This window comes from Magallana gigas, chromosome 8 (genome assembly GCF_963853765.1).
Source record: "Magallana gigas chromosome 8, xbMagGiga1.1, whole genome shotgun sequence".
NCBI lineage: Eukaryota > Metazoa > Mollusca > Bivalvia > Ostreida > Ostreidae > Magallana > Magallana gigas.
This window is the reverse complement of record NC_088860.1, coordinates 36,292,684-36,310,698: the sequence shown is the minus strand read 5'-3', so window position 1 is coordinate 36,310,698 and position 18,015 is coordinate 36,292,684. Positions and strand designations below refer to the sequence as shown.

Sequence of the window (18,015 nt, the reverse complement as noted above, 5' to 3'; positions counted from 1 at the left end):
TACTTTCTTTAGGATTTCAAGTTTTTATGTAACAATGATCATGAAGAAAGAATTCAATTTTTGTGTCTTGAATATAAATTTCTGAGGAATTTTGGAATTTGTTTCTTAAAAACAAATATGCTTGCTTTAATAAGCAGATGTTTACTCTAAAATTGTTTGAGCATAGAATGTACCAAATAAAAAACAAACCAAAGCCAAACCCTCACCCCCCCCCAAAAAAAAATAAATAAAAATCTTGCCTTATTTTTTTAAACCCTACCCCCTCCGATTGGTTTATATTAGGGATGTCAACGAGTACCCGGTTAACCAGGTACTCGATCGAACGTCCGAGTATCGAATACTGAAATCGGTACTCGGTTACTCGGATGTATATTTTTTTATATTTCTAAGTTTATTTAATAACGCATTAAAACATCGGTTATAAAACTTAAAATGTCCATTGCACTTGTACATACAGTAGTTAGGATTTCCTACGCCTCTAAATATGCTAAATGACCTTTATCGCCTGTGGCAGTGTTTATATAGTAATTATTGTGACCAAGCACCTGTTAACTAGCTTTTCTCACCTTTGGCTGTCTTCTACCCTTTTTTGGGGCTAACTTTAATGATTTGTTTTCACTAAACATCGTTTATATAGTCTATTATATAAATTAGATAGCACACAGTAGAGAAATTGAACAGACCTAAAATGCCGAAATAATTCTTACAACAGAAACACACTTACGGGGGAAACCCCCCATTAGATCATGTGGTTTTATTTCTACAAAAGTGACCAATGTTTTACAGTTATCAATGTACTTGTTCATATTTATTTACACTTTTACCGAGTACCCGGACACTCGATTGGAAAAACGTCCGAGTAACCGAGTACTAAAAATTGACCGATTTGACATCCCCACTTTATATATTAAAAAAAAGGTTGCCTTATTTTTTTAACCCTACCCCCTTCCAAAACAAAGAGAAAAAAGACCCCCCCCCCCACCAAAAACAAAAAACAAAAGAAAAACAACAACAACAAAAATTAAGAAATTCACGAAACTAGCACAATTAATTGATTCTACATAGAGAGTGTTTTAAATTTTTTCGTACATAATTTTTAACAACAATTATGTTAATAATTGTATTTATGTGTTGAATGCTATAATTTTATTTGCTTATTTATTGTATTTTTCATGTTTATGTTTGATTAGATAAGTTGCATTTCTTTCCCAGGCCTTGTAGTGGTCGTTGGCCATATTATGTAATTTCCCTGCAGTGGTCACTGTCCATGTCTATTTTTAGCCCAAATTCTTAGTCTAAAAACCTCCCAGTGACCTATCATGTAATTGTTAAAAATCCAATGGTGAAATTCTCCCCAAATTTAAATTAATAGCCAATCAAATCAAGCGATACGGTCACGTGGTTTGATGCGGTCAGTATCTGACCGGTGAGTTTAGGGTCATTCTGTCTTCATCTCTGATAGTGTTAGCACGAGTAATGTTTTGATACAGTAAGTTTTTGAAACGCAGTTTCTAGTTTTTTGTTGTATGCGATATCGCATGATTATTTGTGCTGGTTCCGGTTGGGGTACAATATGTAAACAATGAGTATTTTAAATGTGTGCGTGATTGGACATTCTTACATCAGAAGATTAAGAGATTATTGTATGCAGACAGAAACAGACAATCTAAATTTGGACCCTGAAGTGTTTAAAGTATCATTTAGAGGAAAAGGCGGTTTGAGATTAAGCAAGCGTGTCTTCAGGGCGTGAGGAATTTTTATTTTAGGATAAAAACAATGGCGTGAGATAAATACATGTAAAAGCTAAAACTGTAAAAGTACATGTTTAAAAGTAGATCTCTTTTTATAAATAATTCAGTATTATATACAAAAATAGATGCAAGCGTATATGCTACAGATATATGTTATCACAATATACATGTTGAGCTGCACATGTTCATCCCTTTAAGTCTAGACTATCGTTAATATATATATATATATATATATATATATATATATATATATATATATATATATATATATATATATATATATATATAAAAGCTTGCCTTATTTTTTAAACCCTACCCCCTTCCTAAACAAAGAGAAACTCTCCCCCCCCCCGTACCAGACCATACATATATATATATATATATATATATATATATCACTACTGGCTCTAAAAAGTACTGAAAGTGCCATTTTTTACTGATAATTTCTGATATTTACTGATATTGTACTGTTAGTGCTGAGAATTGCTGATATTTACTGATAATTTTACTGCTGTTACTGATAATTGCTGTTGGTTCTGATATTTACTGATATTTACTGATGCTTTTGCTGTGAGCTCTGATAATTACTGATATTTACTGAGATTTACTGTTGGTACTGAGAATTGCTGATAATTACTGAGAATTACAGGCAGGGAATTTTTAAGAGATTAATTTTAATTACTGTAACATGCAAATTTATTTATTTAAAATTATCGGTAAACAAATACCGGGCATTTTTTAAAAAGAAATATGTAAGATCTAACTAAAGTTTTATCAACAGTAACTTCTTTTTTACATTAACCACAAAAATTAGATTTGATTATTCTTCTTATAATCTGCTTATTTATTTCAATGCATATTTTTTCTGTTTGTTCTTGTTGTAAGTTTTATTTTAGCTGATTAACACAATTCAGCACATAAATAAATGAATGTAGAAATTGCAGAATTGCTATATATCCCACCCCCGTGCGCCAATCCACTCGATACTACAGTGTTACATTGTATAATTATATAGAACAATCCATAGTAAAAAAAAATTATAAAGATGTTAACCACTTTATGTAATTGATAAACATCTATTTAATGATTCTAAATTTTGAGCGATCAACTCTTTAATTGAACCGTGTTAATTATTTATAATTAAAAACTTAAGATGTTTTTATCCCGGCCATAATCACTAATTTTGTTTTCAAAATAAAATCAAACACTTTTGTTTCACATTGTATTTCCCGGCCATTTATATTTGTTTATTCTGAGGCTGCAAGACATATACACAGGTGGTCAATTTTCACACCTTGCCACGGTCACTCTGTCGTGTATATATTCTGAGGGCTGTCTGTTAGTTCTGAGGGTTTTCTTGATCCCAGACATACAAAAGAATCTTTTCAGCGACTGCCAGACATATACACAGGTGGTCAATTTTCACACCTTGCCGTGGTCACTCTGTCGTGTGTACAGTCTGAGTGTCTCTGTTAGTTCTGAGGTTTTTCTTAATCCCAGACATACAAAATATTTTTTTTCTGCTTGCTTTTAGGCGTGGAGATTAAATATCTAAGCGTTCATAGATTAAGGAAAATCAGTTAAATTGTGTGTCTTATTTTCAAAATTATATGGCCGCTGGTCATATAACCGCATACAAGTGCATGAATAAAGTATTAATGAGAGAGAGAGAGAGAGAGAGAGAGAGAGAGAGAGAGGTTTTTAATCAAATCGCTGTTGCAATCGGTGGTTATGATACTGTAATTGGACATAATCATGCTTATGCCTTTCTGCATTGACGCCTCAAAATACCTTATAATAGATTATCTGAGAGAGAGAGAGAGAGAGAGAGAGAGAGAGAGAGAGAGAGAATTAAAGCATGATAAGCCGTAACACTTTTTCACTATATTAAGCCGGTGTTCTTTGTAGTTTTAGAAAAGTTTACACTCGAAATCTGTGTTTGAAATGGCGGTTGTGATGCTGAAATAGAACTTTATCGTGCTAATGCCGTTATGCCATTTTGACTCGGAAACTCAAATTTTAGGACTAGATAATATATGCGAGCAAGAGAGAGAGAGAGAGAGAGAGAGAGAGAGAGAGAGAGAGAGAGAGAGAGAGAGAGAGAGAGAGAGAGAGAGAGAGAGAGAGAGCAGCAGGGTTGGCAGATTTACAATAATAGAACTAGATCATGACAACATTACTTAGCCGTGCAACAGAAGATATATTACATATGTATTAAAAGAGAAAGGGTGAAAGGTCGGACAATAAATATTATTCTTCGCCGATTGTTACCTATTTTGATTTCAGCAAATGGTAGGAGAGAGAGAGAGAGAGAGAGAGAGAGAGAGATAGAGAGAGAGAGATTATTTATCCAACTTTTTTGAATCAATTGAATGCGGAACAAATAAGATGATGAATATGAAAATTATTCTAATACGTTATTTGTATTGTTGTCAATAAAAATAATACTTTTCTCTTTGAATAAATATTCTCAAGATCATGGATTCCTGTATACGGATATTTCGTAATGTCATACACAAGGTGCCAGACTGACAATTTACAAGGTTGAATTGCGACATTCAAACCTCTTGATCTGTTGAAAGTATGTATACTATACACAGATACTGCCTCGCTAATCTTTCTGTGAAGTAAAACCTCAAAGACATTATAAAGCCCTGACCGGGTATCTCTCTATTTTGAAAAGAAAAAAAATCATGTTAAGAATTATGGGGTTTTTCATTGTTGAAAAAAAAATGTCCACCGCATTTAGAAATTAAATTTTTTTTTGAATCTGTCTTAAGTTTAAGTACCAATTTTTGACCGGCTTTCTAATATTGTCTAAAATGTGATCTGTGAGTTTCCGAAGTTCAAAAGAAGCTAAATATCAAATAAATAAAACTTAAGAATATATAATTAAATAAATTGTGTTAAATCTGAAATATGTGTTATTCAATAATTAAAAGACAATGTTTTGGGCTTTAAAATATTCTCAGTAATTATTAGCAATTCTCAGTACCAACAGTAAACCTCAGTAAATATCAGTAATTATCAGAGCTCACAGCAAAAGCATCAGTAAATATCAGTAAATATCAGAACCAACAGCAATTATCAGTAACAGCAGTAAAATTATCAGTAAATATCAGCAATTCTCAGCACTAACAGTACAATATCAGTAAATATCAGAAATTATCAGTAAAAAATGGCACTTTCAGTACTTTTTAGAGCCAGTAGTGATATATATATATATATATATATATATATATATATATATATATATATATATATATATATATATATATATATATATATATATATATATATATATATATGTATGTATCATTGCGCTTGTTGAGTTCATAGTATATTTTCAGCTGTCGATACTGTATTTTAATTTTTTATTCAAATATACACCTTTACAAAAGAATTGAGTTTGATTTTTACGGTACATCTCTTGTACGAAAATAAAAATATCGCTAGTTGCAATCTTCTTTGTTTCACAAAGGCTTCTTTGGCAAAGAATTTATCATGATTAACTACATTATAAATTCTTTTTTATTACATACTTTTTAAAATATCAACGCTATACAGTACTGGGCCCATAAACATGTTATACATGTATAGAGACCATGTTTACCGAAACCCTGTGGGGAGCCCCATTTACAGGTCAAAATGGATGAAAATTGTAAACAAGAGAGAGGCCGAGGATTATGAATAACATAGTGAAGGATGACCAGGTAGTGCAGGTATCACATGTTTATCGAGCAACACAGGTAAATAAAATTACAGCTTTATTGCACACTATAAAAGTGGCAGACGATCTGTGCAGTTTGTGAAATCCGCATAATCCCACGGAATCACGCCAGAACGGAGATAAACACGGAAAGAGACAGGAAGTGGTAGAATTTATCAGCTCTATAAGATTTTCTAATTTCAACTGGATCTTTACATGATAAATCATGGAGAGTGCAGTCACAGACTTCTCTTTTAAACTTTATCGAGTTCTATGCGAAGGGGGTGGGAATCTGTTTATGTCACCCTACAGTGTATCGGCGGCTCTTATGTTAACGATGTTGGGCGCCAAAGGGGAATCCGAGAGGCAGATAAAACAGGTATTGGGAGTAGCGGGAGTTCCTAACCCGCACCAGGCGTATCAGAAGTTACACGCCACCCTGACGGGAAAGTCTAAGGACGGGGCTAAGCTCGCCATAGCCAACCGGATATTTTCCAAACTCGGTCTGGAGATTAAAGAGTCATACAAAAAGGAATCGATAGACTATTACGACAGTGAAATAGAATTGTTGGATTTTTTGGGAAACCCGGAAGGGTCAAGAACTCGAATCAACACCTGGGTTGAAGACCAGACCAACAATAAAATCAAGGATTTGATTCCAGAGGGAGGAATTAACTCCCTTTCGCTAATTGTTTTAACCAGTGCTATTTATTTCAAAGGGGATTGGGAAAATGCATTCAAGGCCTCGAATACAAATAGCGAACCATTTCGAATATCCGAGACAGAGTCGGGCACGGTTGAAATGATGAATATGGAAAAGGAAAAGTGGCTAATTGGTATGTCCAAATCACTGGATTGCCAAATTCTGGATCTTCCATACAAAGGGGGAGAACTGAGTATGCTAATTATTCTTCCAAACAAGGTTGACGGATTGTCGTCATTGGAATCAAGCTTGTCGGCTGACACGTTTCGGGAACTAACAAAGGAAATGTACAGCGAAGATGTCATTGTCTCCATACCGAAATTCAAACTAGAAAGCTCGTTTCAACTGGAAAAGGTTCTTGGTGGGATGGGAATCACCGATATCTTTTCGAGAATAGCCGACTTTAGCGCCATGGTGGAAAACCCGCCAGATGGCACTCATGTATCTGACGTCATTCACAAAGCGTTTGTTGAGGTCAACGAGGAGGGCACGGAAGCCGCCGCTGCTACAGCAGTGATGATGGGGTTTATGTGCATGCCACTAGAACCCATGGTGTTTAAAGCGGACCACCCCTTCCTCTTTCTGATCAGAGAAAGTTCGACCGAAACTGTATTGTTTATCGGTCGCTTCTTGAAACCAAGCAATTAATATCATGAAATGTAGACCATTATTTTTACGAACTAAATTCTATTATCAAAATTTATTGTATTAATACAAAATCTTGTATAAATTCTTTATACATTGTAATTTCTTTGTTAGACATGTACATTTATTTTGTTATTGTTTTCAAATATATTTTGTACTATGAATTATTCATAATATTCATTGCAATACAAGGCAAAGTTTGACAACTCTATTTCCTGAAGTAAACTGTAAACATATACAGCTGATAAAGAAGTAACCAATAATTTTTGAAAAACTGGTATAAACATGGCTCTAAACGGAAGAAAACGAAGAGCTCTTCAAGTTCCGAAGATAGATATGTCGCATTCGTATTTATCATACGAAAACGTGTTACTGGAATTTGGACTCAATGGTCCCCGGATCGAGTACCGGAGTTATCCTATGTTTTCTGAGAGTTTTTCTTCGGCAAATTTGCCTGTTCCAGCTGGGTTCTCTTATCTTTTTGTTGACTGCATAGTGAAGTGTGCAAAGAATTATCATATACAATTTGGAAATTACAAAATCTTCAGCGAGAACTGTAATATATTCATCAATATAATGTCGGACATTTTGTGCCATGAAATCCGCTGTCCTTACTGTTGTAAATAGTAAAGCTAATTTGTGTTTCTCTCGAATGAATAAACGCATTTCTTAAATTTAAAATTAATATTTACACTGTATATATTATTAATAGGTATTTTTTAAGATTGTTGATATAATGTTTATTATATACTAGTAGTCATTCTCTCTCGCTCTCTCTCTCTCTCTCTCTCTCTCTCTCTCTCTCTCTCTCTCTCTTTCTCTCTCTGTTGTCTATATAGTATAATATATAATCTTAATTTTAGGTATTTATAAATAATATTTAAAACTTTTATTTAGACTCTAGCATATAAAAATGTTGCACTTTGCATCATATACCTGTAAGCACTGGTCCCAGGTTTTACTTCATTAAGATGTATTCCATTAATTTTAAACTAAAATATTTGTAAGTCATATGAAGCAGGTGTTTAAAATTTGATTTTACATTCGTTACTTTCTTTAGGATTTCAAGTTTTTATGTAACAATGATCATGAAGAAAGAATTCAATTTTTGTGTCTTGAATATAAATTTCTGAGGAATTTTGGAATTTGTTTCTTAAAAACAAATATGCTTGCTTTAATAAGCAGATGTTTACTCTAAAATTGTTTGAGCATAGAATGTACCAAATAAAAAACAAACCAAAACCAAACCCCCCCTCCCCCCACCCCCCCCAAAAAAAAATCTTGCCTTATTTTTTAAACCCTACCCCCTCCGATTGCTTTATATATAAAAAAAAGCTTGCCTTATTTTTTAAACCCTATCTCCTTCCAAAACAAAGAGAAAAAAAAGACCCCCCACCCAAAAACAAAAAACAAAAGAAAAACAACAACAACAAAAATTAAGAAATTAACGAAACTAGCACAGTTAATTGATTGTAGAAGAGAGTGTTTTAAATTTTTTTTCGTACATAATTTTTTTCTTTTATACATTAAACATTATGGCAAATTAAAGAACATTAAGCATGTTTAGTTAATCAGAAGTCTATATCTATACCAATAAAAGTGAGTGCTAACATTTTGAGGATTTTTTTTTAAGGATAAAAACAATGGCGTGAGATAAATACATGTAAAAGCTATAACTGTAAAAGTACATGTTTTAAAGTAGATCTCTTTTTATTATTAATTAAGTATTATATACAACAATATATAGATGCAAGCGTATATGCTATATATGTTATCACTACATGTTTAGCTGCACATGTGCATGCCTCTCAGTCTAGACTATCGTTAATATATGTATCTATAATTGCGCTTGTTGAGTTCAAAGTTCATTTTCAGCTAAAAACTTTTTTTTTATTCAAATATACATCTTTACAAAACAATTGAATTTTTACGGTGCATCTCTTGTAAGAAAAAAAAAACAAATATCGTTAGCTGCAATCTTTCTTTTTTTCACATAGGCTACTTTGGCAAAGAAATTACCATGATTAACTACATTATAAATTCTTTTTTATTACTCGCTTTTTAAAATACCAACGCTGTACAGTACTGAGCCCATAAACGTGTTATACACGTATAGAGAGCATGTACACCAAAACCCTGCGGGGAGCCCCATTTACAGGTCAAAATGGATGAAAATTGTAAACAAGAACGAGGATTATAAATAACATAGTGAGGGATGACCAGGTAGTGCAGGTATCACATGTTTATCGAGCAACACAGGTTAATAAAATTACAGCTTTATTGCACACTATTAACAGGTCGGGTACATTACCTTATATATATAGCATTATTTAATACGTGACAGTATTTTCGGCATACAGATTCTCCAATCCAGTGAATGAGTTGCAATGCATGACGGTCTATAACGTGTTTACGATTCAACAAACGCACGTGGTATTTGTCTGTTTTATACACAATATTTAATTGCTTGCCGGAATGTTTGTACGTTTTGATTTTTACTTAAGAAGGTAAAAAAGAAAAGATTACGTACCATTAACTTTGTTCCATGCTAACATTAAAAAATACTGTTGTTTTAGTTGATTAATTGTTGCTTCAAAAATGATCAGTATCAAAGGTCTGACAAACATACGCATACAAGTACAAACATATGTTTATAAGAAAAAAACCCATCACATTTGTGTATTGGTGACTTTATCATTATGCACTAGAAATAAATACAGGTAACTGTACATTTTTAACATACGTGAATAGCCGCGGTAGTAGAAATGCACAAATATACAAACGCAGAAGCGCAAGCTATATGCAGCATAAAGTAGTTTGTCCGTTAAGCATTCTGATGAATGTCCCTGAAGAAAATATCAACGCGCGTTCTACTAATGTTGTCCCAAATATGGGGGATCACGTGAAAAAAACAGTACTCACTGCTTTTAATTCAATAGGACGTACCTCTTTTGAACAATGACAATGGGGTATTTAAATAGTTTGATATAAGTCCTCATATGCAATATTTTTTAAATGTGAGCATAGAAATTGAAGTTCAGACATAATTGTCTATATAACTTTCGTAAATTCTGAAAAATAATTCAAAATGAGTTTCCAAAGGACAATTCAAAATGGTATATATTTTCAATACGCTTTGTATATACTGAAACTTGTAGTAGCACACAATGCCTTGCAACTCACTCACCTGATTGGTTTGTTGATAAAAGTAAACAGATGCCTAATTTAGTATGCAAATTTATGCCGACGTCACAAAATATAGTGGTATCGACCTGATAAAAGTGGCAGACGATCTGTGCACTTTGTGAAATCCGCATAATCCCACGGAATCACGCCAGAACGAAGATAAACACGGAAAGAGACAGGAAGTGAAAGAATTTACCGGCTCTACAAGATTTTCTAATTTCAACTCGATCTTTTCAAGATCAGTCATGGAGAGTGCAGTCACAGACTTCTCTTTTAAACTTTATCGAGTTCTATGCGAAGGGGATGGGAATCTGTTTATGTCACCCTACAGTGTATCGGCGGCTCTTATGTTAATGATGTTGGGCGCCAAAGGGGAATCCGAGGAGCAGATAAAACAGGTATTGGGAGTAGCGGGGGTTCCTAACCGCACCAGGCGTATCAGAAGCTACACGCCACCCTGATAGGATAGTCCAAGGACGGGGCAAAGCTCGCAATAGCCAACCGGATATTTTCCAAACTCGGTCTGGAGATTAAAGAGTCGTATAAAAAGGAATCGCAGGACTATTACAACAGTGAAATAGAATTGTTGGATTTTGTGGGAAACCCGGAAGAGTCGAGAACTCGAATCAACACCTGGGTTAAGGACCAGACCAACAATAAAATCAAGGATTTGATTCCAGAGGGAGGGATTAACTCCCTCTCGTTAATTGTTTTAACCAATGGTATTTACTTCAAAGGGGATTGGGAAAATGCATTCAAGGCCTCGAATACAAAGAGCGAACCATTTCGAAAATCCGAGACAGAGTCGGGCACAGTTGAAATGATGAATATGGAAAAGGAAAAGTGGCTAATTGGTATGTCCAAATCACTGGATTGCCAAATTCTGGATCTTCCATACAAAGGGGGAGAACTGAGTATGCTAATTATTCTTCCGAACAAGGTTGACGGGTTGTCTTTATTGGAATCAAGCTTGTCGGCTGACATGTTTCGGGCACTAACAAAGGAAATGTACCGTGAGGATGTCATTGTCTCCATACCGAAATTCAAACTAGAAAGCTCGTTTCAACTGGATAAAGTTCTTGGTGGGATGGGAATCGCCGATATCTTTTCCAGAAAAGCCGACTTTAGCGCCATGATGAAAAACCCGCCAGATGGCACTCATGTGTCTGACGTCATTCACAAAGCGTTTGTTGAGGTCAACGAGGAGAGCACGGAAGCTGCCGCTGCTACAGCAATAATTGAGAAACTGCTGTGCATGTCGCCAGAACCAAAAGTATTTAAAGCGGACCACCCCTTCCTCTTTCTGATCAGAGAAAGTTCGACCGAAACTGTATTGTTTATCGGTCGCTTCTTGAAACCAACCAACTAATATCATGAAATGTAAACCATAATTTTTACGAACTAAATTCTATTTTCAAAATTTATTGTATGAATAAATGATCTTGTATTAATTGCTTATAGCTTTCAATGTTTGACATGTACATTTAAATTTGTTATAATTGTTTTCACATATATTTTGTACTTTGAATCAATCATAATATTCATTGCGATAAAAGGCTGAGAAATATCAATTTGTTTATTATCTCACTTCTGAAAAAATCTTTGGATTTAGGCAAAGTTCGACAACTCTATTTCCTGAAGTAAACTGTAAACACATACATCTGATAAAGAAGTAACCAATAATTAATACCTTTGAGATATTTTAGATGTTACGTGTAACTGCAATTCTTGAATGTAAACAAAATTGGCATTGTTTAATAGTTTAATTCATTCATTCAAGATTTAAGGGTGACCCGACCAACAGGTTTGGTGTGTCGGTCGTAAAGATTTCAACATTTTATTCTTCTGATAAAACTACAGATATAAAGCAAAAAAAAAAATCATTAAAAAGTTAAGACCCTATTTACCAGGGGCCATGTATTATGGGTACAAATTTGAGTTAAAGTTGATTTTTTATAGTTTACTGTCTGTAAGCAGACAAATTACGTACATATATGCACATAGTTTTGGTGAACAGGGGGGCCTCTATAAAATTGTGAGATAACCCCCCCCCCCCCCCAAATAGAATCAGGATTTATGGTGTAAGGGTAAGAATCTGTTGGGATATTATTATTATTATTTATTCTTCAGTGTTATCCCATTGCTTCTTTTACCGATGAATCTTGACAAGTGTCGTCCAGAGATATTTATAGTGACCCCCTCCCCTTAAAAAACTGTATCAGTTGATATTTCATACAAAAATATCTGGCACAAAAACATAACATGATATGTACAAACGTAAAAAAAATACATTCATATTTAGAAAATTAATCGAAGTGAAATCAATATAATCATCGTTGTTAAGATCGATAACCGTGTATTTGACTTGACTGGTTCTTGTCCCCCGCCAGGTGCCGCGAATACGATCCCAGCATCTGTAAACAAATTGTACTCATTGTCACAATTCTATACCAGAGCGTGTCATAAAACCATACAGTATCACCCTAACCATTCCATACCAAAACTTATAAAACCTTATTAAAAAAAGCTTCCATTCTATTCCACATCGTTCCATTAAACAAATATCACTGTCGCGGTGAGAATTATTTTGCAATGACGAAATACTCGAGAACGTCGCGTAAAATTCTTGCACGCGTTTAAGGTCATATGGGACACCTGTCAATATTAATGTGGACAAAAGGAAAGAAATATCAATATACTTTCATAGTTATAGAATTTTCAAATTTCACAATTTTGACCAATAAATAACTTTTCAAAATTTTTTAGAAAGTTAAAAATTATAAAACCCCAGCGGTAATCGAACTTATGACTTACAGATTTGTAGTTAACGCTATAACCAATTGCGCTAAGCTGTTAGATAAAAATTTCGGAAAAGGAAATATTCATAAAATTATACTTGATTTTATTGTTTCGATAGTAAGTACGTCACAATATTGAGGTGTCCCATACCACCTTAAAAGTTGGTTTACAGTATATATATATATATATATATATATATATATATATATATATATATATATATATATATATATATATATATATATATATATATATATAACCGAATCTTGTCACTTAGGTGTAAACCGTCTGAGTTGTCACATAGGTGCCAATGGTTGTTTTCATAGGGAAAATGTATCTTTTAAGACATTATTCATGATGACATCGGGAGAAAAGAAGATTTTAAGAAAAAAACATCTGAATTTCGGACAAAAAGAAAATTAACAAAAAAATGATTTAGCTTATACAATTTTCTTTGCACCTAAGTCCTTAGAAGTTATTACTGAATTTTTGCACCTAAGTTTAACTATCACATAGGTGCAAACGAAGGGAGAAAACCACTCCGGCCTTATTCTTGACTGACCATTTATTAATTCTTTATTAACATGTTGGGGGGGGGGGGGTGTTAGGATAAGTCTATTTTAAGTACACATTTTCACTATGAAAACATTAAACTATTTTCTAAACGATAAATTTTCATTTAATCCTTAAATGTTTATTATCATCAGCAATGAATTATTAAAATCATAATATGTGTGGTCAACTAGTAACCACTGTGGGCCTTTTTAACTGTGTGTTGAATAAACACATTGACATTATTTAATTAAGTGTTTAATTTCATACCTACGCCGAACGCTCAACATAAACATAAATATCTTATTATGAGTGATTTAATTGTGACTCTTGCAATTAACAACATCGAAAAATCATTAACAGAATACATAGGAAAATGTAATAATTATTATGTTCATATGTCATGTATTCTAATCATTCTTATTAATTTTCTGTAAAAAAAAAATGAATCTTTTTATCCGACTCTAAGACTTAATCGATAGATTTGTGCTCATCGTTGTTTGCTAAATATACTTCAAAACAAAACACGTCATATCCGACTCGAATGTGGGTCAGATCTAAAACGCTGCGTCGGGAGCGGATCAAGTGTGCTTTAATGCATAGAGGACATCTAAGCACATTTCTTAAGTGTTATTCCTTTAAACTGTTGAACTTGGTATTGTTATAAACTTTTCCAATTGTCTAATAAATTAATCTGTTGATTAATGGTTTTTAATTTGATAAGTAATTAATTGATTTATTTAAAACCTTGATGAATAATTGGTTTTGGAATTGTAACATTGATTTATCATTTTTTTTCTACCATTTTTACAACAAAAATTCTCGTCAATTTTTTTTGTCTTCAATATTTTTAAGATTAGAAAATAGGTTATTTCTATTTGTTTGTTAAAATATTTTTCTAAAAATACAAATGATTTTTATAGGTAAAATTTTTTTGCGGTGTTCAAAGTAGCTAATATATCGTTGAAAGATAAATAATCTGTTTTGAAAAAAATTGTATTTAGATTTTTTTTTCTAAATGATTTTAGGAGCTTTTATTTTTCAAAGTAAATAAGTTATTTAAGCTTGCGATAAAATGTTTTAAATACCCGAACATTATGGTTTGTAAATACCCTGCCACCTTATTCTTTTTGTTCACATTTTGTTGCAGATATTGTGTTCACTTTTTTATTGTTATTCTTAACCTGCCCTTGTGTCTTAAAAAGTAAAACCACTGAGTAAAACTGGTTGAATATATTGAGAAGTGGACAGGAACGAAGTCTAAACTCCTGCAGCTGATTAAAAACAATACAAATTATTTTCGGTTTTTGATTGTTTGTTTCGTATGCAGTTTATTGGTACAGTTAAGATATTTTCTCGTTTTGAAAAATTGCTTTATGTCTAATGTCACCCTCAAGCGCATGTTAGTTTATTCCCCAAACGAATTTTTGCCAAAACAAACACCTTATGATACATGTTAAACTAGGCAATTATGGGATCCTCTTAAAGGATACAAGTAGAATTTACCTGTGTTTGCCTTGATTACTATATTAAGAGAAAATATTGTGAGTTCATTAGAAATGAATGAAAGTTTCTATTTTAATTATGGGTTTTTAAGCATAACAAAAAATGGAGCTATCAATCATTTTTTAAACTAAAAAAAGCAATGTTTAAGGAGACAGTACTATGCATCTTATATAAACAAAACGCATAAAACAATTTCCGAATTGGTTCGGTATTTTTTTACTGTTCATAAATGTGAACTTTAAAAAAAATTCTAAATGAATAAATCTAATTAATTCATTAAAATTATTAATTACTAATAACTATAATAACAATTAGTATATTATCTACATTGCAACCTGTTACAGGGTTCAGCCTTCTATTTTATCCATGTGTAGGCATTTTACACACATTATCCACCCAAAGAAAAGAAATAGCATATATAAATAAAAACATTAATAGATCTGATCGGTTAATGTTTACAAAATACTTTTAAAAGAAATATCTTTTAGTCTATCTCTTTCATCTAAGATTAAAAAAACCCAATGCAATTCATTTACTATTTCTTTTACAATCAGATTTATTATTTATAAAAACACATCAAATTTCATTATGAAAAAATATCACAAATAATATAACTGATTTAGAATTTAATCCCTTAAGTTTATCAATTAAAAAAATAAATAAATGCATCTATTCTTTCATATATAAAGACAGTTTGTTTCATTTACAATGTTTTGACTAACCATCTACCTATTCTTACGGAGTCAATACGGTTAATCAGTAAGTTAATCTTATACCATTGTATTTAACAATGAATGAATGTTTTAGTTTAAGAACGTATGTTTATCCATTTTTACAATAGAAAATATAAGTAAATCGTTTATTAAAGTGACATTCTGCTTTATAAACACTGTAATTTATACTGTAAACGAAATAAACTAAACTGCACCCGGCCCATTTGACCTATAGGTCACTTTAGCATTAAATTATATAAGTCGTTTTAATTTCCTGTGATTAAAGGTTGTGTGTACAAATTTGTCTAATTTTCTATGGCAATTTTGATTTAACGCTTTGAACATATAACCCGTATTATTATTATTCGGGTGATCATTATATAATTTATCAAAACATTTTTCCTTATAATAACTTAAACTTGACAGCCTGATAAGATGTGTTTTTTAATCGTCGACAGAAGAATTTGAACAGAAATTACACGTAAAATCTTATTTGCATGTTTCCAGACACGTCACAATGCATCAACGTCAAAAACGTACTAATCCGCTTGACGTAATGTTTAAATTTTGAACAGTTTAATTAGATTTTAAAAAGTTAAAGGCATCTAATTTGTACAGTAAATTCAAGAAAAATAAATTATAAGGAATGAACTCAATATCTACCTTCGATATGCTCGTATTACTTAAGTTGAAGCAATTTACGCTTTTTTATAACTCGCTTCGCAGATTTAAAAGTGTAAACTGCCCCAACCAAGGTTATTCTCGTATAACTTGAGTAGACATTAAGTTTATTTCTTAATTATAGCTTTCATATAAACATATACAATTTTGTTATCCTGCCAATGTATGCATAATATGTACCTGGTTCTAAAATTTATACATGACTCTCTGTTTATAAGCGGTATAAAAAGTGTTCTAATCCAAATATACGAGAGCATGCATGAATATATTTTGTATATAGATCTCAAACCAAAGTTGTCAATTACTATGAATGAGGACGTGTACGTAGACACTGAAAGCAGATATAAATATACAAATGACAAGAATTACCGTATAAACTTGTATCAATACAATCTGAAAAAATGTATATACAATAGTACATCGATGTTAGTCCATTATCAATCCATTTTGAGCACATACAGAAAAATTTGGCAACCCCAATAATAGCCCGTTGATTTCATTCTTTTGGAGATGATCGATGTTTGTTTGTTTTGTTTTTGTTTTTGTTTGTTTTGTTGTTGTTTTTTTTAGGAGATACTGTTTACTATTTCTTCTATTATTAATCGTGTAAAACAAAGAAAGAGTGTGTATTCTGTTATATGGTTATTTAGCTCTTTGCGTTTATATAGCCTAGTGTTCAACTTAGTAACACTGGTGATCCTTTCAGTAGATTTTACCAATAGCCAAGGGTACATTATGATAAATAATGTGATCCTTTCAGTGGACTGAATTAAAACCTAATGGTACTTACATGTAAGTATACCTGTTCTGATCCTCTCAGTTAATTTTATCACAAATCTAGGGTAGTAAAGATGACATGTGGTGATAGCTCTGGTTGAACACTGTTCAAACTGTGTAATGTTAATTACTGTTGATATCCTCTAAGTATATTCAATACTGTGGTTTCATAAATATTCGTTGAATACCAATTTTTTTTATTTCGTTGTTAAGTTTATTCTTGAAATTAAATATTCATTAAACTGCAATTTCCACTAATATGGTGTATTAATAGGGTTATTGGCCACGAATTAAAGTATTCTTGAAACTGTGATTTTCACTTTATCCACGAAAATTGATACCCTTTAATATTAATGAAACCATAGTATATAATTAAAGCTATTAACAAACTCCAATGAGACGATTAAAATACTTATACAATAGTATCTTACGTTTTTGATACAATCAACTGAAATTGTACCATGATATAATTATGCATCAGTATCCTATACTATTGATACAATCCACTCAGAGGACACAATGGTTAAAGAAAAGTACCCTAGGATAATCGTACAGTCCATTGACAAGATTACAATATGACCTAGACTAGTGATACAGACTACAGAGCAGATCACAACACTTAAACATTATTTTCTTACACTAAGGGTACCGTCAACTGAGAGGATCACAACAGTTATTCATCAGTTCCCTAAAAAGCTATACATATAAACCATGCTATTCATACTGTTCTCCAAGATAAGATTTAAACTTAAGTATCCAACCTATTTAAGGGATCACTAACTGATATTGCATAGTAAGAGCCAGATAACTGTTACATCTAAGTGACCTAGACTACTGATAGAGTCCATTAAGAGGAGTATAACAGTTACATGTAAGTACCAAATATGTTGTTAGATTTTACTTTAAGGAACACAAACGTTACACATTAGTTCCTTACAGTTATTTATAAAGTTCACTTGGGTATTGATGCATTCCACTGAGATAATCACAACT

General features: G+C 32.3%; 2 protein-coding genes and 2 pseudogenes across 8 annotated transcripts in view; 3 read left to right on the top strand and 1 right to left on the bottom strand.

Annotated features, from left to right (window-relative positions):
- Positions 1 to 18,015, top strand: part of LOC117689995 (serine/threonine-protein phosphatase 6 regulatory ankyrin repeat subunit B-like) — a 568,848-nt gene that overhangs the window by 187,448 nt on the left and 363,385 nt on the right. The window lies entirely within an intron of this gene.
- The window catches only part of LOC105343765 (cysteine-rich venom protein latisemin), a 182,459-nt gene that overhangs the window by 19,362 nt on the left and 145,082 nt on the right, over positions 1 to 18,015 (bottom strand). For 4 of the 5 annotated variants that reach the window (XM_066069108.1, XM_066069112.1, XM_066069111.1 and 1 more), the window contains one exon: positions 11,401 to 12,408. The exons of the other annotated variant lie outside the window; for it this stretch is intronic. In XM_066069108.1, the coding sequence (XP_065925180.1) occupies positions 12,293 to 12,408 (116 nt within the window). In that variant the 3' untranslated portion in view covers positions 11,401 to 12,292. Of the gene's footprint in view, positions 1 to 11,400; positions 12,409 to 18,015 lie in introns of those variants that run through there. 5 annotated transcript variants of the gene reach the window in all.
- Positions 5,390 to 7,401, top strand: LOC136270825 (leukocyte elastase inhibitor pseudogene; annotated as a pseudogene).
- Positions 10,047 to 11,462, top strand: LOC136270701 (leukocyte elastase inhibitor pseudogene; annotated as a pseudogene).